This window comes from Pseudonaja textilis, chromosome 16, assembly GCF_049901715.1.
Source record: "Pseudonaja textilis isolate UNSWEBS1 chromosome 16, rPseTex1.2, whole genome shotgun sequence".
Taxonomy (NCBI): Eukaryota; Metazoa; Chordata; class Lepidosauria; order Squamata; family Elapidae; genus Pseudonaja; species Pseudonaja textilis.
In genome coordinates this window covers 6917055-6940980 of record NC_142005.1, presented here as the reverse complement: position 1 = coordinate 6940980, position 23926 = coordinate 6917055, and the positions used below count along the sequence as shown (strand labels likewise).

The following is a 23926-nucleotide window of genomic DNA, read 5'->3' as shown; positions in this document are numbered from 1 at the left end:
ATAAATATATTTTTTTCCACATAAATAAGCATGGAAAAGTGAGTTCGGTTTTAACCCGGAAGAGTTGGGCTAAAAGCAGGCTAATTTATGGACGCTGCCGCCTTACAAGAATTTCGTTTCTTTTTCTACCTCTATGGAGAGGCGAAGACAATGAATGCTCTTCCTTCTCTGCCACGCAAGGGACGACCTTCGTATGCGATCCGGAAGTTTTACCGGATACAAATTTGATTGCTCCTTATCTCTATGATCGTGACGTCATTACACGGCTATCACATGATATATTCAAAGTTTCTAGCCGCTTCGACCTTTCAGGTTAAAAACCATAAAGTAGTAGAGCAAGAGCGGCCAATCATTTGGGGCGGAACTTTCGTGAAGGCGAACCAGCTTTTGGCCGTGGAGCGAAATGGAGGAAGAGGGAACGACGGGCGATGTGGACTCTCTGCCGCGCGGAGCTTTTCGGTGCCGTCTGTGTCACGTGACGGTTGCCAACAGTGAGTGGGGGGGTCAAGGGTCAAGTAGGGGCCTAAGGCCGTAAATTAAATAATTGTAAAATAAATCGAGATTTTAGGGCTGCTTTTTAGCACGTGGGGAGTTTTAACCTAATAAACACGGGGCAGGGTGCGGTTAAGGTTCAGATAATTTGGCAGTACTCTGCCCATGTTCAGAGGCACAAAAGGAAAGCCCGAGCTTTAGTTCTTCTGCAGCTTTCCTTTAAACGTGCTGATGTTTGCAACTTCTCTGTCTCCTTCCTTTGCAACGAAATAAGAATTTGTGGGGCAAAGGAGTCCCGCTACTGCAAATTTAATTAAGCATAAATTAAAGATAAATGGAGATTCCACCTACCCTCAAAAACCTTGCTGAAATTATGATGGTCGCTGCCCCAAGATGTGGCTATATGTCCAATATAACCACAATAATGAAAGGAACAATCATTTATGTATTAAATATATATTGCTCCACACCTCCCAGGGACTCAGAGGTGGTAAAATGTATTTATGGAATGTTATAGGTTGCCCATACGCTGTAATAAAAACAAATATAAAAGCAGTTATAAATACAAAAACAGTTAAAATTAACTCTTAATTTTAATTAACATTAATTCACAGTTAAATTTAACAGAAATCGATTTTGTCTGTAACATTGTATAAAACTATAAATGTGAATAACATGCATTTTTAATATATTTATAGAAACAGGGTTTGGGAACCAAGTCTTCCTGTCATCCATAAAGTGGGGGAAAATGGTCAGGAGTCTCTTCTTGGCTGCTTTTTCAGTTTCCTGGTTCAATTCCAGCCTTCAATCCTGTGATTTCTTGCTTCTCTCTCATAGCCTGGTCTGCTTTTGGGGTAGCTTTTTAAAAAACAACAACTAAGGCACCTAATGCTGCTTTGCAGCTCCAATAATTTTTTGGGGTCCTGCTTCTTTCCTGGCTTAAATTGACCTGGAGATGTAAAATATTATCTGAAATAGTTATCTGAACTGGGTGCACTGATGACGTTACCTACTATGGTAATGAAATGTCTGCAGAAAAAGCACCCATGCTCCGAGAGAACCAATCCTGAGCTACAAACATTCTTTTCTAAAGTAAATATAATATAAAATAGCTTAAGATGCAGTGAGCCAATGCAGAACCTCACCTGGCGCAGAGGTGTTTCTTTGTTAACTTTCTGAGAAGCATTAAAGGTTGAACAAAGTTGGAACGACTGTCTTTTGCTCAGGAAAACACGTTCCTTGTGGTTTTTTCAAAAGTCCTTCCTCAAAACATTTTTTATTTTTATATTTATTTATTGGTCAAGTATGTATTAGAGATAACAGATATAATTAGAACATGATTATGATTACATGAAATGGGTACAAATAAAAGGGGACATTAGGACAGGAACGATAGGGTAGGCACATTGGTGCACTTATGCACGCTCTTTACAGACCTCTTAGGAATGGGGTGAGGTCAACAGTAGACAGTCTAAGGTTAAAGTTTTGGGGGTTTGGGGAAGAAAACACATTCCAGGCATTGACCACTCTGTTGCTGAAGTTGTATTTCCTGCAATCGAGTTTGGAGTGGTTTATCTTGAGTTTGTATCTAATGTGTGCTCGTCTACTGGTGTGGATGAAGCTGAAACAGTCATTGACAGGTAGGACATTATAGCAGATAAATTTATGTACTGTGCTTAGGTTGGACCGAAGGTGGCGTAATTCTACGTTGTCTAAGCCCAATATTTCAAGTCTGGTGGCATAAGGTATCTCTTATGCACGGAGGAGTGGAGGACTCTTTTCATGAAAGATCTCTGGACTCTCTTGATAGTATTAATGTCTGATATGCAGTGCGGATTCCAGATAGATGAACTGCAATTGAAGATGGTTGCTTTGATGTTTTAGAGCCCAGCTTGGACGATCATCTGCGCGGGAAGAAACACCAGCGGTTGGAAAACCTTCGTAGCGTCCGCCAGTCTCAGGAACTCCGCAGTATTTTTGTCAGTGGGTTCCAGAAAGGGACGACAGCCACGGAGCTGAGCACCTATTTTGAAACTTACGGGAAGGTGATCAATGTCGTGATGGACAAAGATAAGGTCAATCTGATCCCTTTCTCTCTTCCCCCCGCCCCTCCACTTCCTATATCACTTTTGATTGATTAAAAAAAGAAGTCACTGGCAAAATTTGCAAGCTTAATGCTCTTTTTCTGCAGGGGGTCTATGCAATTGTGGAACTGCAGGACGAGGAGATACTCCAGAAAGTATTAGCAGAGCCACAGCATAGTCTAGGAGGGCAGAAGTTACGCGTCAAGCCACGTGAGAAGAAGGATTTCAGATACACCCCGCCAAAGAAACAAGGGTCAGCTAGGCGGGAGCAGATGAGCCCAGAGAAATTGGCGCAAATTATCTGCCAAGTAGATGATGTAAGTGGGAATTGAAGTCCACCCATCTTAAAACATGCTGGCTAGGGAATTCTGGGAATTGAAGTCCTCCCATCTTAAAGAATGCTGGCTAGGGAATTCTGGGAATTGAAGTCCACCCATCTTAAAGCATGCTGGCTAGGGAATTCTGGGAATTGAAGTCCTCCCATCTTAAAACATGCTGGCTGGGGAAGTCTGGGAGTAGAACATAGGGAATGTCGTAAAGAATTCCTCTGAATACAGTTGGTTACAGAAAAAAAAACTTCATTTTTTTTTCCTGCAGGTCGATGCCCAGATGGCTTTAATGGTGCAGCTGTTTGAATTTTCCGAGAGCGAACGGCGTCTTCGAGACTTGCTCGTCAAGCTGTTCCAGGAGGTGTTTTCTGAATTCTTCCCAGGTAAAGTAGTGCACTTTTTGCCGTCTGCTTCGACTGGATATTTGGAAAGTTTCCGATTTTTACAACTGGTCTTTTCCCCCCAAACACACAGAATCGGTCATTCTTCCCTTTGGGTCTTCCGTGAACGGCTTCAGTGTCTCTGGATGTGATCTGGATTTGTTCCTGGATTTGGAGAAGACGAAAAATTTCCAGGCTTCTGCCAAGGCAACTAATAAGCCACCGGTGAGGAAGAGACTGGGTTCTATCTTGGTAAATGAAGATGTTTGTTTTGTCCCGTATCTCTTGTTAGAGATAGGAAACGTTAGTTAAACTTGGCAAGACCACTGCTGACTGCTGTGCATCACCTATTTCTCAACCTGTTCTGACCCAGCTCCCAAAACACAACAAACCCTCTATAATCAGTCAATGCTTCCTTTATTAGGAGCGCCAGCAACCCTGGAAAAAACAGCGGGCTAACAAGTCCGTACAGCAGGGAGGGGAATAGCTGTCTGCCACATCTATTCACCTCCTCCCCCTGCCTTTTATCCCCAGAGCTAGAGTGGGGCTTTGTTAGAGCGGTGGCTCTTCCGTCCCAAAGACCGGCTCATAGATTTCCACTGCTCTCCTCTCCTCTGCCTTCTGCGCATCCGTGCATCAGGCACTGGACCCGGCTGTTCCTCCTCTTCCTCATCAGCCACCTCCAGACCTGGCTCTTCCGTCCCAAGGACCGGCCCATAGATTTCCACCGCTCTCCTTTCCTCTGCCTTCTGTGCATCCGTGCGCCAGGCACTAGACCTGGCTGTTCCTCCTCTTCCTCATCAGCCACCTCCAGACCTGGCTCTTCCATCCCAAGGACCGGCCCATAGATTTACACCGCTCTCCTCTCCTCTGCCTTCTGCGTATCCGTGCATCAGGCACTGGACCCGGCTGTTCCTCCTCTTCCTCATCAGCCACCTCCAGACCTGGGGGCTCTTGACTCTCCATCTGAGGGCTGATGGACAGCCCAGGCTCCGTCTCTGTCTCCGTCTCTCTGAGACGGCTCCATTCCTTCTTTCCCCTCAGAGCTCCCAGGTTGTCTTGATGCTGACTCTGACTCTCACACTTCCTCCTCCTCCTCTGATTCGGCTGCTGGAAGGGCTGACAGGCTATAACACAACCTCAGCCAATTTAAGAGGGGTGGACTTCAACTCCCATAATCCCTCAGCTAAGCTTCTGGGGTGGAGAATTCTGGGAGTTGAAAGTCCACCCATCTCTGGCTGAGTCCCAGCAACGCTACTCCCCGTAGAGGTGAGTAGAATAGAGAGAGTCCTTGATTTATAACCATTAATTTGAAGATACAGTGACACTGAAAAAAGTGAGTTGGGCCATTTCTCACACTTACAACCGTCGCACGCCGCTGTGGTCAGGTGATTAAAACTTAGTCGCTTGGCAACATATTTATGATGATTGCAGTGTCCCCGGGGGTCACAGAATCCCTTTTTTGCGATCTCCTGACAAGCAAGGTCAACGGGGGAAGCCAGATTCACTTAACAACCGTAGAGATTCACTTAACGACCGCAGCCAGAAAGGTTGTAAAAATGGGGCAAAATCCACTTCAGAACAGTCCTGCTTAGGCGTGGAAAAGTTGGGATCCATTGCGGTCCTAGGAGGTTTATACACACTTCTGGATTTAATCCTCTCTCAATTTTTTGCAGGCAGAGGAACAAGAAGCCATGGAAGTGGAATCTCGCTCCGAAGATTCGATCTTGTCCGATATCGACCTGGTCACAGCCACCGTGCCTGAAATCCTTGATCTGGTGGCCACCGTGCTGCAGAAGTGCGTGCCAGGCGTCCACCACGTACAGGTGGTCTCCACCGCTCGCCGGCCCGTTGTCAAGTTTTGCCACAAGGAGTCCAGCTTAAGGGGGGATATCTCCATAAACAACAAGTAAGGATTTCATGTCTCGGTAGCCAAGTTTTTTTGTACTCTTGTCAAGCTCAGTCTGTGCAGCGGGTTGCAGGCATTAAAATAAATTAAATTAAAATAATTAATAGTAAATCGATTTAAAATAATTCACTGAGTGGCCGAAGTTACAACGGCACTGGAAAAGTTGACTTGTGACCATTTTTCGCACTTATGACTGTTGCAAAATGACTGTTGCAACATCCCCATGGTCACGTGGTCAAAATTCAGACACCTGATGACTGACTCATATTTATGACAAAGGAGTCGTCATCAGAGGCGGTATTCAGCCGGTTCTGATCAGTTCTGGAGAACCGGTAGCGGAAATGTTGAATAGTTCGGAGAACCGCCCAATCCCAACTCTGACTGGCCCCGCCCCCATCTATTCTCCACCTCCCATTGAGTCCCAGCTGATTGGCTGGGTCTTCCTTGGTTGCCCTGCACAGGAGAACGGAGCTGGAAAGCAGGTTAGTGGGGTGGGGAGGGAAGGGGGATTTTTCAGTATCCTTTCCTTGCCACACCCACCAGGCCAAGCCACACCCAAGCCACGCCCACAGAACCAGTAATAAAAAAATTTGAATCTCACCACTGGGTCCCATGACCCCCTATTGCAACCTCCTGACAAGCAGATTCAATGGGGGAAGCCAGATTCACTTAAGAACCACGTGACTAAATGAACAACTGCACAACTTTGGCCAAGAAAGCTCCTAAAACGGGCCAAAATTCAATCAACAATTGTCTCTCTTAGCAGCAGAAATTTTGGGGCTCCCCTGGGGTTATAAATCCAGGACAATCCAATGTGGAACTCCAAAGTTTTGAGACTTTTAGGCTCTGGATAACGGCAGAGAATCCGTTGGATTTAATGCAGTGTTTTTCAGGCTTGTGAATTTTAAGAGGATTTTAATTTCCAGAATGCTGTCTGGGGAATTCTGGGAGTTGAAACCCACACCTCTTAAAAGTTGACGAGATTGGCAAAGGGGCTGGATTTAAGATTGGGGAAATTTGAATTTAGGGGGGACTGAAGAGAATATTTCAAGTGTAAAGAAGCAGTTGGGTTCTGCACGGTATATTCTGACTTGAACCCCGTTTTCTTCTTCCTTGGCAGGCTGGCCCTGTGCAACACGCGCTTCCTGCAGTTTTGCACAGAAGCGGATGAACGTGTGAGGCCTTTGGTGTACGCAGTGCGCTACTGGGCGAAGCAGCAAGGTTTGGCAGGTAAAGTGGAAAGGACGGGTGCATGGGAAGGGAAGGAGGGAGGGAAAGGGAGAAGGAAGGAATGAAACAAAAAACATAAGTTAGCAACAGAAGGAAGGAAGGAAGGATACGTGGAAGGGAGGAAGGGAAGGGTGTATGCAAAGAAGGAAGGAAGAGGGAGAAGGAATCAGGCAGGGAGGAAGGAAAGAAAGAAAAAGAGAAGGAAGGATGTATGTATGTATGGAAGGAAGGAAGGAAGGAAGGAAGGAAAAGGAATCAGGGAGGAAGGAAAGAAAAAGAGAAGGAAGGATGTATGGAAGAAAGGAAGGAAGGATACATGGAAGGAAGGGAGGGAGGGTAGGATGTATGGAAGGAAGAAAGGAAGGAAAGAAGGAAGGAAGGAAGGGAATCAGGTAGGGAGAAAGAAAAGAAAGAAAAATAGAAGGAAGAATGTATGGAAGGAAGGAAGGAAGGATACATGGATGAATGCATGGGAGGAAGGAAAGAATTTTACACCCTTTCTGACCGCAACTGCAAAGTGCATTATCGCAGTGCTTCAGTTAGCAACACGGTTGTTAAGCGAATCCCATTGACTTTGCTCGTCAGAAGGTCGCAAAAGGGGATCACATGATCCTGGAACGCTGCAACCATCATAACTGGGAGTCGGTTGCCAAGCGTCTGTTGATCACATGACCACGGGGATGCTCCAATGGTCACAAGTGTGAAAAACGATCCTAAGTCACTTCTTTGAGGGCCGCAACTTCGAGCGGTCATTAAACAAACTGTTATAAGTCAAGGGCTACCTGTGAGTTGATCAACCCCCTGAGTTAGGAAGCGATCAGAACCAGGTTTTCTGGGCCGGGCAAAACCTAGTGAGCTTTTAATTTTATTTTACTTTCTGGATTTGATTTGGAAACCGTCCACCTCCCTCAAGAGAGGAACTCTGTGGACGGGGTAGAAATAAAAGATTAAAACGGCATTTAAAATATAAAACGGAGTCCGGGGCGTTTAGAAAATCAACGTGGAAAGTCATTTAAAAGGGTGAAGTTGGCTTGAGGGGGTGAAGTTGGCTTGCTCCCCTTTTCCTTCTAACGCCCATCCTCATTTTTAAAAAAAATTTATTTTATTTTGCAGGAAATCTTTTTGGTGGCGGCCCCCTCCTCAATAACTATGCCCTGACATTGCTGGTGTTCTTCTTCCTACAGACACGCAGCCCCTCCGTCTTACCGACGGTTGCCCGGTTGAAGGATCTCACAGGTTAATATCTCTCCGTATGGCAGGGTTCCAGTTAACACACCCAGCGGAATCAAAACTCCAAGGCAGGCAAACATCTTAGCAGATAATCAGAGTTGGAAGGGACCTTGTAGGTCGTCTAGTCCAACCCCTCCGCCCAAGCGGAAGACCCTACACCATTTCTGACAAATCTCTTCAAGTGATGGTGCTCCCACAGTTTCCGAGGGCAACTTCTGTTCCATGGGTTGACTGCTCTCCCTGTCAGAAAGTTTCTCCTTATTTCCAGGTTGAATCTCTCCTTGTTCAGTTTCCATCCATAGTTCCTTGTTTGGCCTTTGGGTGCTTTGGAGAGTAGCTTCCTCCTCTCTGGGGCAGCCCCTCAAATATTGGAAGGCTGCTCTCCTGTCTCCCCTGGTCCTTCTCTTCACCAGACTAGCCAAACCCAGTTCCTGCAACCGTTCTTCCTATGTTTTAGCCTACAGTCCCCAGATCATCCCTAACCCTTGAAGATTTGAGACTTTGCAGACTTTTTTTTCATCCTTTTCCAATCTTTTTTTTCCTCTCTTCTCAGATGATGGAGAACTGACTGTGGTGGACGGTTGGGACTGCACTTTTCCTAAGGATCCGGCTTCGTTGCAACCCAGCGGGAACCCAGAAAGTTGTTGTGAGTTGCTACCAAGAGCTTTTAAGTTGCATGGGCTTTGTTTTTTTTTTTAAAAAAAAAAAAAACAGGCAGTCCCCAACTTGCGACGGCTCATTCTGCAATTCTTTGAATTGTGACGACACTGAACGAATGAGGGTTAGGACGAATCCTTGAACAATGTGACTTAGGGGTGTTTTTGATTCTAACCCCTCCCCCGAATCTCTTTTCACGGTGAGACGGGAGACGTATAAATGCCACTAATAAATAAATAAAGGTAATCCTCAAGTTATGACCGCCATTGGGGACAGAATTTCTGCTAGTAATTTCCATTGCTAATCGAGTCAGGAATGAAGTGAGTTATGCCATGATTTTATGACCATTCTCGCCCCAGTTGTTAAGCGAGTGGATCCAGTCATTAAGCAAATCCATCTTCCCTCTTTTGGCTTTGCTTTTTTGAAGCCGGCTGGGAAGATCATGGGATGTCCCGGGATACTTGAAACTATCGTAAACACATGTTGGTTGCATAGCAACCAAATTTTGATCACATGAATTTTGATACTACAACAGGTCGTAAGTGTGAAACCCTGCCTTAAGTCCCTTTTTCCGGGGCCGTTGTAACTTCAAACAATCTCTAAACAAAAGGTTGTAAGTTAAGGACTAGCTCTGAGGGTGCCTGACATGAATATGGTTGCACAATTTTACTTGGCATCCTTTCTGTCTGCTCTACCAAACCCTAAGGGTGTGATGGTGAACCTATGGCACACGTGCCACGGGTACATAGAGCCATTTGTGCCGGCAGACGAGCTGCAGACAAATTTACCTCACTGCGCATGCACGTGCCTCACAACTGATTTTCGATGGGTTGGGGCCTTTTTCGGCCTCCATGAGGCTTGAGGAAGGCTTCTGCAGGCTTTGCAGTCCGAAAACTAACCCCGTTTCATCACTTCCTGTTTTTCCGAAAATACCACAATTGACAAAACAGGCCTAATTTTCGGCCTGCAAAGCCTGCAGAAACCTTCCTCAAGCCTCTGGGAGGCCAAAAAAGGCCTCAAACCGGCTGAAAATCAGCTGTGAGGTGCATTGCAGGAAAGGGGGTGGAGGGATGGGGGTGGTGGGGATTGTGCGCGCATGCGTGGGGGTGCGCGCATTGCCTTCTGGGTGCTGGCACTGTGACCGTGGGCGTGCAAGCGCGCACACAATTTTTGGCACAGGAGCCCCAAAAGGTTACCCACCACTGCCCTAAGGGGATTAAACAAGCCACAATTAAACTGCCGTGTTCACTTGCTTAGAAAGCTAGAGTCACCCCGTCCTGGTTTAGCACAGAACAAGCTCCAAATCAGAGCTTAGCTAGGAAAAAAAACCAAAACACCTCACGTTCCTAAAGCTTGCTGTGTCTCCTTCGTTCCAGGCTGCCTTCTGGCTGAGTTTTTTCGCGTCTTCGAATGCTACAATTTCGCTGGCGGGGTCATCTCCCTCCGTGAGGGCCGGTCCCTTCCTCTCTCCGATTTCCTGTTATCCGACGCGGGTCAGAAATTCAAGGTGGGCCCCATCAACCTCCAGGATCCTTTTGAGCTGAGCCACAACGTGGCGGCCAACGTCAACGAAAAAACGGCTCTGCGTCTCCAGCGGAGCTGCCAGGACGCCGCCAAATATTGCCGCAGCTTGCAATACCAGCGTAAATCCACCAAGGGGAAGACCTGGGGACTGGTTCGTCTCTTCCAGCCCGGCAGCCCGCAAACAGCGGAACGGCTGGTCATCTTCCTCCCCTTAACGCCAGCCGCACCATCTCTGGGGTCCCACCCAGAGTTACGCCCGAGCAGGGATTGGCCCCAGCTCTCGTTCCAGAGAACATGCGCAGGCATTGCGTTTGTCCTGCAGCACGTGTTGAAATGCGGCTGCTCGGAGAAGCCGCAGGGATTCGGCGACGATTGGGAATCCCTCAGCAGCGATCCAGAGGAGGAGCCGCTGGAAAAGAAAACCGAACAATTGTCGGTGGGTTCCAAGCGATCCCTGAGCGTAGAAGATGCCACGTTGGGTTCTCCACCCGCAAAGAGGTCACGGTCGGAGTTTTCCCTCGCCGACGTGGAAAGTGTGGCTTGGGACTGTACCGTCTGGCACCGTGTCTGGTTAGGAAGACGCCGTGTCCGGCGACAATTCAGCGCGGAAGCGGATCCCAAAACATCCACTGATCCCTTAGAGCTGGAAGGCAAAGTGTCGGAGGCGATTTCCCAACAGGAGGGGGAAACCAGGCCCGTAGATCCCCTGTTTGGATTCACCGTTTGTGCCAGTATCAGAGAGGGGGTTTCTGGGGAGGACGACCCACAAATCAGCCTAAATTTCATCCCCAACCCTGAACAGGGAGCACTTTTCCAAGATTTTTTTCATTTCCTACAAGGTTTTCTACCCCGAATGGTCGAGCAGTACCTGATCACCAAGCCTTCAGACCTACCTACCTCAGAGGACAAATCTTCTCTAGAGGATGGCATTTGAAATTTCTTAAGACCCTGGCAGAATTCTGTATTTAGGTAATGTTTTTTTTTCATTCTGGCTGTTTACAAAAATAAAAGGAATGGGGAGAAAAATGGAAACCTGTTTCCTTGGTGTTTTGGATTCTTGAAGTTGATCCAGCCACGACACAACACTAGAATTGTTGGTCACCGATGATTGAATGAACCCTAATCGTGGGCTTTGGTCTTAAACAAACTAATGTCTTTTTTGTTTGTTTGTTTTTCTTCTCAAAATAATTTTATTGAATGCTAGTTTTACCCCTTTAAAACCACAGAGAAGGGAAAAGAAATTTAAAAAGGAGAATAAAAGAAAGAAGGGGAAGAAGAAGAAGAAAAAAGAAATATGACAGATAACAGTTCTTTGTATGTTTGCATGACCAAATATCAACCACACGAAGACGAGTAATGTGTAAAGCAGAACTTTGGTGCCCTCTGAGCTTTGGTGTTTTCTTACAGACATTTCATGACCCAACTGGGTAACATCATCAGTGCTAGAAGGGACATTTGCAACAAACCTCACTCCTTTCGAACACTGGTGATGTTACCTAGTTGGGTCATGAAACGTCTGCAAGACAACCACCAAGAGAGCAGCGAAGACCCCCTTATTTTTCTCTATCGCATGTTTGGCGTTTCACAGTTATGCAGTGGGGTTTGGGAGCACTCTGTACGTGCTTAGGGACACTGTCGTTTGGAGGAGGGCTTGCCAATCAAGGAAGTAGAAAGTCTCCACGCCCATCCAACCACCATCTTTTTCCACTACGCATGCGCGCCGTTGTCGAGTCTTCCCATCGCGCTTGCGTCACCGCTCCGGCCCTTCGCGCGCATTTCCCCCACCCATTGGTATCATAGACATACGAAATAATAGAAAAAACCTTTGCAAGCAAATCCAACTTTTGGGCCCAAGTGAAAGTTTTACTATTTCATATCAAGGATGGCCGTTATTGCTCAATTTTTTACATTTCAGAGTCTGCCCGTTGCCTTCTTTTTCAGCACTTCCAACAGCAGGGAGTTGTGTGAATGAAATCCATGGCAAAATACCTCGAAAGTTCTCCTCGGTCTCCAACAGCTGGAAGATCCATGTCTTTCCTTTTCGTATGTCTATAGTTACATCCACCCACAAGCCTTCGCGCGGCTAAAGAATTCAACGAGGCTCTCTATTGGAGTGGGAGGAGCATTTCCCAGCGTGCCCCGCGGCTCCCGACTATTTAACTCTTTCGCAGCCGGTTCTTATTTCTTTTTCGAGACGTCCGCGGTGCAACCGGGCAGAGGTACGTGTTCTTAATCGGTCGCCATCCACGGCCTGCGGGAAGATCCGCTCCAGCCCAATTGGCCCGATCTCTTTCCAAGGATCCCCTCTTCCTAACTGAGGCACGATTGGGATCCACTAGATCGAAAAAAAGATCCCGCTCCGGGGTGGGAAAAATCAATGCACGCAGCAAAATAGGGATCTCTGCAAAGCAAAAGGAAGAAGGGATCGAAATGCTGCACGCGATTGCTTGCGAGCCTGGCTCTATTTTTAAAACAATATATGAACCATTTATGAAATGCATATTTTGTGCATATATATGAGGATTGTTTTTTTCCTGGGGAGGGAAGAGAGAAATGCAATTTAAAACAGGCAATTGAGCAAGAAATTCAGGTTTGGGAAGGGAGGCTTAAATTTAGATTTTTGGCTTTTGCAAAGTCTTTTTAAATTTTTGCAATGCATTTATTTGCAATTCTTTTTAAAAAGAGTTGCTGTAAAAGCTCACTTTAAAATAAAAAAAAAGTTGCTGTAAAAGCTCATTTTAAATTTGCCAGCCACGTCCAAGGGGGCTTTTTAATTATTTTTTTTTTAAAAAAAAAATCGGAGTCTTTCGGTGATGAAATTAACACAGACCTGTTCTGAACTGTGCTGTGAGGAATGCTTTTATTTTCTGAAAAGACTCCAGCCTCGGGTGGCTTAGTAAAACTTAGACTAACCCAGGTTAAATTATATTTATAACTCACTTTTATTTCTTTTCCTCAACAGGTTGGGCCAGTGGCATTCTGGAGCTCAGCAAACCAGGTGAGTTAGGCTTTTTTAAATATAGAAGTGCTTGGTGTTTAAACTTCATTTTAAAAAATGGGCAAAAATTCTACCACAAAGCCAACTGTTTTGCTGGTAGCATCAAGTTTGCTCTTTGCTGCAATATTTATTTGTAAATTTATATTGCTGACTGTTCGCACAAGGCGGCTATTAAAGACATGAGAAAGACTTGATTCACGAAATTCGCAAATGGAAAAGCCAGGCTTAGCTTGCGGTCATCAATAAATCTCAATTAAATTGATCAGTAAAAAAGGAAGAAATAGTTGGGGTGGTGGAATATATTTAATTTATATGTAGCCCATCTCAATATCCCAGAGGTAACTATGGGGCCTGCAGTGGAATAAATGTAGAATAAAAACAAATAGAAACCAAAAGAATATTGCATTTGAATTTGGTAAATTAGATATTTACGTCTCCGCTACTTGGTTTGAAGTTAGGAAAAGCTACAATGAAGAGATGCTGAACTCTCTCTTTCTGATGCTTCAATGGAGAATTGAAAGCCGTCTGAGTAGCGCCCCAAAAAGAAGAATTGACCAACTGAATTCTAAAAACTATTGTCTAATTTAAAAAAAAGCTTTTTGAGAGGTTTAGATGACAAGAGAAAAATAATAACTCATTTTTCCTTGGGTTTGTTTTGCAGCTACAAGCAGCACAGATGGTAAGTAGCTAAACCGTGCATGATGCTCGTTTAAAAATCACTTTAAAGTGGTTTTACTCTGCTACAGGTAGTCTTCGACTTGCGACCTCAGTTGAATCCCAAATCTCTGTTGCTAAGGAAGACAATGTTAAGCGAGTCGTGTCCCGTTTTACGACTTTTCTTGCTGCAGTGGTTAAAGTAAATCATTGCAGCTGTTAAATCAGCTTGGTTGCTAAGTGAAAGGTCGCAAAAGGGGATCACATTGACCCCTGGACACTGCAACCGTCATAAATATGAGTCAGCTGCCAAGCGTTTCACTTTTTGACCATGGGGATGTGTAATGGTTGTAAGTGTGAAATACGTTCATAAGTCACATTTTTTCCATGCCGTTGTAACTTTGAACGGTCACTAAATGGATGCTTGTACGTCGAGGACTGCCTGTGTGTGTTTTCCGGTTGGCTGCTGGCTTGCAAGTCTTTAAAAATCTGGATTACTTCCCTAAGACACTTAATCTTCCTGTGTTCCATGATGTGCATAAAACAGACAAGCATATATCTGATGATGGGTGATGTTCAGTTAACTGTCTGAGAACACACAAAATCCTGGTTTGTTGAGGCAATAAGCTTGGAGCTGGAGTGTATAATCTTAGAATTGTCTCTCTTTCCTTTTTCAGGGCACACACGGCTGTGAACCTGAAAATGTTGGCCAAAGGTTATGGATCTGTCAGAGGTGAGTTGGAAGGTTGTGGGTCCATTGTGCAAGATGCTGTAGTGTGATTGTTGGTGCTGGAAAGGATGACCTCTGTTGTTGGACGACTTTGAAGTCAAATGGCAATTGAGTTACCAAAGCCCTGATCGGCCAAGGCTTCTATCGCGCAAATGTTTTTCTTGCTTTTTCTTTTACTAATTTGGGTTCTCTTTTTCTATCCTACAGACAGATCCACCTGGAAGAAAGGTGAGTCCATATTTAAGACTCTTAGAATTGATTTTGGCCGGGCCTTTCAGCCTGAACAGGTTGTCTTCCGCTTACGGTGACGATCGAGCCCAAAATTTATGTTTCCAAGTGAGAGGTGCCTTAAGGTGAATCTTGCCCTGATACTATGATCTTTCTTGGCTCTGTTGTTAACTGAATCATTGCAGCTGCTGAGTTAGTTACGACGATAAAATGAATCTGATCTGGTCAGAAGGGCAAGCTGCAACCATCATAGATATGAGACTGTAGCCAAGCGCCTGAATTTTGATCACATAACTCGGGATACCACAATGATCTTTTAAGTGCGAAAAACAAAGTTGTAAGTCACTTTTTACAGTGCCGTTTTAACTTTGGTCAGTAAGCAAACAGTTGCAAGTCGGGGAGTACCAGTATATAGCCCCTGCCAGTTTGGAGAAGGCTGTGCTAACCATTTGTACCAGTTGGTGGCTTGACCAGGCTGGTGGAGAGAGGGGGAAACGCTGTTGTGTGAGCAGTGGGCCAATAACACTTGGCCAATAAAGAATTCTTATTTTTTTAAAAAATACATTAAAAGACAGGAGGCTATTAAAATCAGCGACTCCTTGTCCCAGTGATGAAAAACTATCACGTCTTACCGTCTGTCTAGTGCCAGAATCTGCAAAGGTTGAACCCACTGGTGCTAACAGATGGAAAAGAGGATAATTGGCTTCGGAAGGAGCTGTCTGATGGGACCAGGCGTTCTTAACACCTCTTTTTTTTTTATCCAAGAAATCCTCAGAGAATCATAAGAGTCCTGCTTTTACAATATCATGATTATTTCTTTCAACAGCTTCCAAAAGGAAACAAATCTGAAGTAATAGGAAGATTGCCTGTCCTGGTTGGCCAGAGTAAGTTTTGCAGCTACTCAATTCACAATTTTGTTGACCGGCCTGGTTCCCGCTGATATGATGAGCTGACACTTGGAATCTCGTTCGGCTGAATCACGCTGTTGAGAATCGGAATCTGAGCCTCAGTTGGGAACTAGGCCAGTCTGGGGTTGGGAGTGGGGGAGATCATTGCTGCCCCAAATATTTACCCCCTCCCCTCCTGCTTTCTTGAATCTCTTTAGAGATAAGACTTCAACTTCTGGGGGGGATAATCGGGGGGGATTCTGGGAGTTGAAGTCTACAAATCTTAAGGTTCTTAAGTTGGGAGATTTTTAAGTCCACAGATCTTAAGGTTGCTCTACAGCTTGTAAATTTGGAGTGAAAAAAGACCTGAGCCTTGTTTAGCAGGGTAACCCCAATTTAATTGTTAGATATTTCCTTGTTGGGGAAGAGATTTCCAGATTTTGAGGCTGGTGTTGAATTAAGTTTTTGAAGGCTCTGCTGGCAACGCAACAGGCTTCTATTAACTGATCAGTAACGACCAGAGTTTTACCTGGTTGGTGTATTTACATGTTCATGATAACATTCTATCCTACAGAATGGAGAATCCGGTCACAGAGTGTTCCTGAAAGGTGGAGAATGAACTGGTAAGAAACACCATGAGATAGCTTTAATCTATGGGTCAGCAAAACTTAAGGCCTGTGGGTCAAATCTGACCCAGTCACTGGCTGCTTTCATACAGCCCATGAGCTAGGAACAGCTGGTAGATATAGATCCCAGCCTCGGTCAGGTTTCCAGACCTGAAGGTTAGAACTTGAATAAAATTTACTGGTTAAATTTATTTCCCGCCAATCTTGCTGTGGGGCTAATCTATAGGCAGCTTACAGCAAAACTAGGGGAAAATGGCACTTGGAATAGACCTCAGGTGTGGGCTATTTTTCTATCTTTAGAGGTGGTATTCTTTGTTTAGCTTAAAATAAATCGGATATTTATAAGCTCTGTCTTTCACTATGGTTTACAAGTGATGTATGGAAAGGATCAAGTCCAGCTCAAACTAAAACGTTACACCCCAAGATGTCAAGGACAACTCTTAAGCTTTCCTGCCAGGGTAGCTTAATTCTTAATAGTTAAATAAAAAACGAGAATCTCAAAGCACACATCTCTGTTTAGAATTTCTTTTTTACACATAAAATGAGCATTCTCGTCCCTGCCCGTTGCAGTTTTGATGATGAATACAACTAGCTCACTTTGAACAAAATGAAACGTCAGGAACTGCCTGAAAAACTGCAAATGGCATGAATTTTATAAGATGGATTCCTGATGGGTTTCCATTGCCTTTTTTAAAAATTGATTTGTTAATGTTTGGTTGTGTACACACGTTGCTTTTTCTTTCTTTCCTCCTGCAGAAAATAACTTGCAAGGGACAGCCCAAAACATAGGTGAGTGGATTTTCCTGCCTACACAAGATAAGCCTCAACTTATGAGCAAAGTCCAAAATTTCTGTTGCTAAGTGAGACCCGAGTTTTTCCCCCTTTTTATGACCGTTCTTGGCACAGTGGTTAAGTGGCCCTGGGACATTGCAACTGTCATAAATCACGAGTCAGTTGCCAAGTTTCTGAGCTTTGATCATGTGATCCATGGAGATGCTGCAAGGGTCATAAGTGTGGGAAGTGGTCGTAAGTCACTTTTTCAGTGCTGCTGTAACTTTGTGAACAGCCAGGAAATGTACGGTTGTAAATAAAGGATTATCTGTAGACAAGATAAGTTTGCAATGTGAGACAAATCCACCTGGATACATACCTCTTGCTACATCACAGTCTGGTTCATTTTTGCCTTGGGGCAATTGTGGTTAGTAGTGTATTAAGCCGGGTTTTTGTGGTTTTTCTGATGCTTGTTGCAGCTGGCTCTCAATGATGAGATCTTTACCGCCCCAGTCTGATTTCCTGTGACTGAGTGGTCCCTCTGATTATCCAAAGCCAACTTTCCTCTACGTCAGCCTGGGAATTTATGGCTTGCCTGCCTTTTTCACATGTTGCCTTTTGTTTTCTTAAACTCCAATTTAATGCAAACTGGTCCTGCCATTCTTTCTCTTTGCGCAGATGGCTCCTAAGCTGTTTTGGCTCGACCTACAGAGCTTGAAATCTGCTATTTCCCACTGGAAGAGGTGAGAAGAGTCCATTTCTAACGCCATACATAATAGTACAAATGTTAAGGTTGTTTTTGTGGAAACAAGCTGCCAAGAAAAACGGATTGTAATCTCAGTTTTCTCAGATGGACAGGGATGTGTCTTGTGAAAAGAAAGTCTAGGGGTGACATAATAGCAGTGTTCCAATATTTGAGGGGCTGCCGTAAAGAGGAGGCGGTCAGCCTATTCTCCAAAGCACCTGAAGGCAGGACAAGAAGCAATGGATGGAAATTAATCAAGGAGAGAACCAACATGGAAGTTAGGAGACGTTTCCTGGCAATTAGAACAATCCGTGGAACAATTTGCTTTCAGAAGTTGTGGGTGCTCCATTTTAAGAAGAGATGGGACAACTATTTGAAATGGGTACAGGCTCTTCTGTTTTAGCAGGGGGTTAGATCTTCAAGTTACCTTCCAATTCTGTTATTCTTAGTTTCTGGTGTGTCATCCCCTCCTCAGTTCACACTTGGTACTCCAAAAAGCATATTCGTTCTCATTAACATATCCTTGAGATTCAACTTGTGTTGTAACTTACAGATTATTTCAGCAGCTCAATTTTCAATCTATGTCTTGTCTCCATAAAGGCAGGCTTAAATGTTTACTGTGAAGACATCTGAGAAGAATACAGGAGCTGTCACCATGTTCTCGAATCAAGAATTTGTGTGTCTTTGCTGGCTTTAATGGTGGAATAATGAAGAACTGAAATGGCTCCTTGCAGTATCCTTCTGCCTTCCAATACCTGTAACATCCGAAATTCAAGACTGGCTGGAGATATTTTTACTAGCTTTCCCAAAAAAAAAGAATATTCTGCACAAAGATGTGTGTTTTGGGGTTCTCTTTTTAAAAAAAAACTATTATAAATAGAAGAATTTGCTGATAGTTAGAAACTGGATGAAAGTTTTGAAATTTGGGAAAAAAAATATACCTAGAATTGTACAGGATTTTTTTCAATGTGTTAAAAAAGATTTGGTACCTATCAGAAAAAAATGTATTTAGCAATCTGTTCCGTGTATGGTAAATTTCTTTGAAATGTGTACAAATTTGCTGGTATTAATAAATACTCTGGTTGGAAACAATGCTGGAGTTGGTTTTCCTGATTAACTTGGTGAAACATGGATGGAGGGAGAGTTTGCTCAGATGGTGTTTTGTCTAATTGGGTAATAGTTATCTACTTCCTCACAACAATCTTGTGAGGTGGGTTGGGCTGAGAAGGACTGGCCGAAAGTCACCCAGCTGGCTAAAGTGGAACTAGAACTCGCCACCTTCCTAGTGATTGGTTGAAAGTCACCCAGCCAGCGTTAACGTCTGAAATGGGACTCCCAGTGCCCTGGTAATTGGCCCAAAGTCACCCAGCTGGCTTTCCTAACTATGTTCAGGATAAGCCAGAAAGATGAAAAAGGATTGAGTTACTTTATTTGTACTGAAATACGTTCCGTTCTTAATGCCCTTTCAGCGTGTGGCTTGGTATATTGGGTTCTATGACCCTTCCTGTTTTGGGAAAGGGACAATGGGCCTAGTAATAAGCTACAGCCCCCTGAAAAGGTCATTTGGTTGAGGGGAGAGGTCAACCAGGCACAACTGACATTTGTACAACGCTCATCTTGCACTCAAGCAATCGGTAAGTGACCCAAAGGTGCTTTTTCAGAGGCAAATGGACTTTCTAGTTTTTCTTTGAAGATGTTTACTGCATTCAGTTTTGGTCACCATGATGTAAAAAAAGATGTTGAGTGCAGAGAAGAGCAACAAAGATGATTAGGGGACTGGAGGCTAAAACATAGGAAGAATGGTTGCAGGAACTGCGCCAGGCTAGTTTAATGAAAAGAAGGGCGGTGGGGGGACATTATATTGGTCTTCCAATATTTGAGGGGCTGCCCCAAAGAAGGGAGTCAAGCTATTCTCCAAAGCACCTGAGGGCAGGACAAGAAGCAATGGATGGAAACTAAATCGAGGAGAGAAGCAACTTAGAACTAAGGAGAAATTTCCTGACAGAACAATTAGCCTGTGGAACAGCTTGCCTCCAGAAGTTTTGAATACTCCAACACTGGAAGTTTTTAAGAAGAGATTGGACAACACATTTGTCTGAAATGCTATGGGGTTTCCTGACTAAGCAGCGGGTTGGACTAGATGACCTCCAAGGTCCCCTCCAACTCTGCTCGTCCAAGAAGCTGCTTCAGCTCTGCTTTGAAAAAGCACCTTTTGGACAACCCTGACCTAGATGACTTGAGAATCTCCATAGAAAAGGGAGTTGTGTCCCATTTTGCAACCTCTCGCTACCATTGTTAAGTGAATCATTGTAGTTCTTAAGTAACAAGTGAATCTCGCTTCCTCCTTGACTGGTCAGAAGGTCGACCCCAGCACACGGCAACTGTTATAAGAGCTTGCCAGATGTCAAGCATCTAAATTTTTTGTCCTGAGATGACGGGGATGTTGCAAGGGTTGTAACTGAAAAAAAAAAAACAATTGCACATCACGTCGTTTTCTGTGTTGTAAATTTGAACAATCCCTAGACAAATCTTTGTAAGATGAAGACTACCCAAGCATGTTTTCACCCCTGGGAATGGGTGATTGGTCGGTCATGCAATGGATTGGTGAAGAAAAGAGGCCCTGGATGTTAGGTAGCCTCTACCATCCCTGTTGTAGCCACTTGTGGCTGCAGCTGTGTTCTGCACGGGCTTGCACAAAATGGCGGGATGATTGTTGCGTTCTTCTGCCGGACATGCAAAACGTCCATTGCAAGCTACACCTTATATAACTTGGCCGTGTCCCCAGCGGTCTTCTGCCTCGCTCCCTGCCTCCGATTCCCGCTCTGGTGCCTGGCATTCCAAAGCTGTTGATAGCTGCTGCTCTGGGCACCCTCCCAGCAGCTGGCGGGGGGCGAGGAATCCACACAGGCTGAGGCAACAGGTTCAGGCCTGTTGTGGCTGTGAGAACCAGCTCCTCGGCCTGCCCTGCATGCTCTTCCTCGACATGCTGGTTTCTGTCCTGAAAACTTGCAATGGGTCATTCTGGGCTGATCCTGGTCTTCTGGATCCTGGGCACGGCTCTTCTGGGCTACGTCGGAAGTCAGGAACTGGCGACAGAGGGACTGACCGGCGGGGAGCAGTGGGCGCTTTGCCCTGCCGATGACAGCCCAGCGGCCAGGCGGGAGGGACAGCTGCCGGGGCAGCCCAGATTTAGCAGCTGCATGCTGAGATGTACCTCCCACGCTTACGAAGCCTACATGGCAATGCTGGCGACTGGCGACTTCAAGAGCATGACGACATCGCTGAAAGTCAACGAAGGCAGGCAAGGTAAGCGGGAGGGCCGTGGGACGGGTGCCAGGCTCCGACTGGATGCCAGCTGTGCAACCAATCAGACCCAAGCAGGGGATGGGCTTTGGAGACTCCGCCCTGGAGCCCCTGGCAGCTGGGCAACAGCTGTTGGGGCCATTCACAGCAGTTCCTGAAGGTGGGGTGTTTTGAAAGAGGAGGGGGTTTGCAATCCATTTCCCATGGAATTTTTTTTGTCCCACATAAAACCGTTGGTCGTTTGTATCCCCAACTATATCTGAAGTTAAAGCTTCTAGGTTAAAATCGGCTAGGAATGGCGGGGCAAGCGGGAAACATCGTGGAGGAAATTGAAGCATGTTTTATGCAACTGTTCAAAGTCCAGTGTTTTAACTTAGGAGAAATCTGCAGTTTTTAAAACTACGACAAACTGGGTTTCCGTTACTTGCAGCCAAATTCTAGTGGTGTGAGTTAGATCAGGGAGAAAGGAAAGCTCGGTGTTTTATTATTTTTTTTTACTTTATATTTTGTAGTCTACATGAAAGGAAAGGAATAGATAAAAGGAAAAGATAAAAGGAAAAAAAAGGAAAAGGAAGGGAAACCAAGATAACAAGAAGGAAATGAAACAATAGCATATAAATAGTGTATATTATTAATATAAATATACACTTTATATGCTATTGTTTCATTTCCTTCTTGTTATCTTGGTTTCCTTCCTTTCCTTTTTCCTTTTATCTTTTCCTTTTATCTATTCCTTTCCTTTCATGTTTTCCTTCCCTTCCGTTCTTTTTTTATCCTCCACTTTCCCCCTCTCCCTTCCCCTTCCCTCTCCTCTGCTTATTGTATCTATGCGACTCTGTGCTGTTTTACAACATACTGCCTCTCTTCTTCTCACAGGGCCAGAGCACAAATTCTGCTGGATGCTCCATCTCCGTTGCCAGAGAGGCGTCCGTCTCACCAAAGCTTTCGTCCTGTTGAACTTGGAACAGCCTCTAGATCAGAGCTGGCCTTTTCCTCTCCGCCTCCTCCTCTCTGCTCCCTCTTGGCCCCAATCCCTCTTGCAACCTCGGTCCAAGAGACGAGACACTCGGTTGCTGAACGGGGACGCTTGCGGTGTCCGTTTTGATGTGACGGAGCCCTTCCGCAATGCCGAAGGAGGCCGAGATGACGAAATGTGTGTGAAAGTTGTGTGTCCGGAGGGAGACACCTGCGAGGACCTGCAGTTGAGTCTGCGTTGCCCACCCTTCCTGGCCACTCTGTGGCGCAGCCTGCCTCGTCCTGATGGCTAAACAGGTGGAAGGTTTCTTCTGCAAGGTTACCAGGGGGAAGAGAAGAGCTCCACGCTTCCCCTTGTGCACACACACTCAAGTTCAGCTGCTGAGACAATCTTCAGACTAGATTCCCTGCAGGATTCATTTTTATTTGGCAATGTTTACATTTTCAAGCGGGACATAGGATAAGTTGCAAGCGTGTGCAGGCCACAGCTGCACACATTCAGTCATGCGTCAATGCTATGCTGGACAGAAATGATGGGAAGTTAATTTTCACTCTGAGAATGAACCACGGCAAAAAATTAACATGCCTCCTTCCCTTTTCACATTAGTATTCTAGTCAGATTTATTAAAATGCAAGTAGCCCTTTACTTATTTTAGTTCATTTAGTGACCGTTCAAAGTTACAATGGCACTGAACAAAGGGACGTGTGACTGTTTATCACACTTACGACCATTGTAGCATCCCCATGGTCTTGTGATCAAAATTTGAAAACTTGGCAACTGACTCGTATTTATGACAGTTGCAATGTCCAGTGGAGTCAAGTGATTCCCTTTTATGACCTGATAGGCCAAGTCAGTGGGAAGCTAGATTCACTTAACTGTGTTACTAACCTAGCAGCTGCGATGATTCACTTAACCATGGCAAGGAAGTTCGTATAATGAGGCAAAACTCAATTTAGCAAATGTTGGGCTCAATTATGGTGGTAAGTCGAGGGCTACTTGTAATGAAATGGGGCTGATTTGGAGTCATGTTACAAAGTTGAAGATGCCAGGTTTTGCAAATGTCAAGTGATTACCTAGCCTGCTAAATGAAGATATTTCAACTAGCAAAAACAATACAATGTTTTGAAGACCTGTTCTCTCTCTCTTTTACCTGAGATTTTATTTTTCCTGCTCTTCTGCTTGACAGGATGTTCCTAATTTCTGCAGAATCACGATCTCATTACAGGCTGGATGTTCTCTCCATTGTGCTGTTATTTTTATCTTGGCTGTTGGGATTAAGCATAAGAAAAACATGTTGGACAGCGCATCACCATTCTAGGACAGATTTTGCTAGACTTTAAAATTTCCTTGAAAGCAATACCAATCTTCTGAAAAGGTTTGGAAAAACTCTGAAATCAGATTTCTGTGTTTCCTTATCAAATGTAACCTTAAACGTTGTGGGCTGTGTGGTCTGTTATTCATTGTCTCTATCCATTCCTTCGTTTATCTATAAAGTTTTCCTTGTCTGTTTTTGGAGGTCTATATTTTTGGGTAAAGACATCCATTGTAGATTCATTCAAGCTATCTAAAATGTTGGGAAGTAAGGGAATCAAAAGAAAATTTGGTGCCATGTTGTTGGGGGCTTGTGAAATAAAGTAAGTCTCTGCTGAAATCTCTGTTATGCTTATTTCTGATCAGTGGGATTTTTTAAAAAAAAGAACAAGATTATCTTCTTACTTTACTTTAAATCCTTCTTTGGCATTAAGGAACAGACAAAAGAGAGAGAAAAAGCAGAAGACTGGATGAAAAAACAAGGAAGGGACTTTATTGTTCCAGTTCTAATGACTTATAAGCATTATTTATTTCTAAGCGGCAGTTTGGTTTAGTAGTTAAAGCACTAGCCTAGAAAAAAGGAGATAGTTGTAGTTCTGCCATAGGCATGAAAGTTGGCTGGAGACTTTGGACCAGTCTTTCACTCTCAGCCCAAGTCTACAGGGTTGTTATGAGGAAAATAGAAGGAGGAGGAAGTATATGTTCACCACCTTGACTTATTTATAAAAATAATATAGGCAGGATAAAAAAAAAGTAGATAAATTAACCAGCTACCTCTTCAAAAAAAAATCAAATGAACCGCTTTTAATTATCCTTGCAAATACTTTATTTTTCCCTGTACCCAAAGTGGCAGGACCGTCTG

General features: G+C 44.5%; 2 protein-coding genes, 1 long non-coding RNA gene and 5 other non-coding genes across 9 annotated transcripts; all 8 read left to right on the top strand.

The window, feature by feature from the left end:
• The first annotated feature begins 237 nt into the window (after positions 1–237).
• Positions 238–10867, top strand: TUT1 (terminal uridylyl transferase 1, U6 snRNA-specific). Of its 2 annotated transcripts, none has more exons than XM_026716357.2 (10): positions 238–491; positions 2377–2567; positions 2684–2893; positions 3174–3288; positions 3380–3510; positions 4962–5194; positions 6315–6424; positions 7538–7660; positions 8208–8300; positions 9688–10867. In XM_026716357.2, the coding sequence occupies exons 1-10, from the start codon at positions 404–406 to the stop codon at positions 10767–10769; spliced, it is 2376 nt and encodes a 791-aa protein (XP_026572142.1). In that variant the 5' UTR covers positions 238–403; the 3' UTR covers positions 10770–10867. The 2 variants fall into 2 exon arrangements, with proteins under 2 accessions (XP_026572142.1, XP_026572141.1); XM_026716356.2 differs by having other exon boundaries at positions 265–491; positions 3380–3537.
• Positions 10868–12010: 1143 nt separating this feature from the next.
• LOC113446648 (uncharacterized) lies at positions 12011–18566 on the top strand. The gene is made up of 10 exons (XR_003375509.2): positions 12011–12054; positions 12798–12833; positions 13495–13512; positions 14165–14220; positions 14425–14445; positions 15272–15329; positions 15907–15955; positions 16715–16747; positions 17408–17472; positions 18075–18566. It is a non-coding gene; the product is annotated as an uncharacterized LOC113446648 (long non-coding RNA).
• On the top strand, positions 13298–13367 carry LOC113446733 (small nucleolar RNA SNORD26). Its single transcript, XR_003375517.1, has one exon. It is a non-coding gene; the product is annotated as a small nucleolar RNA SNORD26 (small nucleolar RNA).
• On the top strand, positions 15048–15174 carry LOC113446731 (small nucleolar RNA SNORD22). Its single transcript, XR_003375515.1, has one exon. It is a non-coding gene; the product is annotated as a small nucleolar RNA SNORD22 (small nucleolar RNA).
• On the top strand, positions 15383–15453 carry LOC113446735 (small nucleolar RNA SNORD30). Its single transcript, XR_003375518.1, has one exon. It is a non-coding gene; the product is annotated as a small nucleolar RNA SNORD30 (small nucleolar RNA).
• On the top strand, positions 16529–16593 carry LOC113446732 (small nucleolar RNA SNORD29). The gene has a single exon (XR_003375516.1). It is a non-coding gene; the product is annotated as a small nucleolar RNA SNORD29 (small nucleolar RNA).
• Positions 17213–17280, top strand: LOC113446736 (small nucleolar RNA SNORD31). Its single transcript, XR_003375519.1, has one exon. It is a non-coding gene; the product is annotated as a small nucleolar RNA SNORD31 (small nucleolar RNA).
• Positions 18567–18892: 326 nt separating the features above from the next.
• LOC113446641 (uncharacterized) lies at positions 18893–23404 on the top strand. The gene is made up of 2 exons (XM_026716384.2): positions 18893–20780; positions 21654–23404. The coding sequence occupies exons 1-2, from the start codon at positions 20486–20488 to the stop codon at positions 22043–22045; spliced, it is 687 nt and encodes a 228-aa protein (XP_026572169.1). The 5' UTR covers positions 18893–20485; the 3' UTR covers positions 22046–23404.
• The last annotated feature ends 522 nt before the right edge of the window (positions 23405–23926 follow it).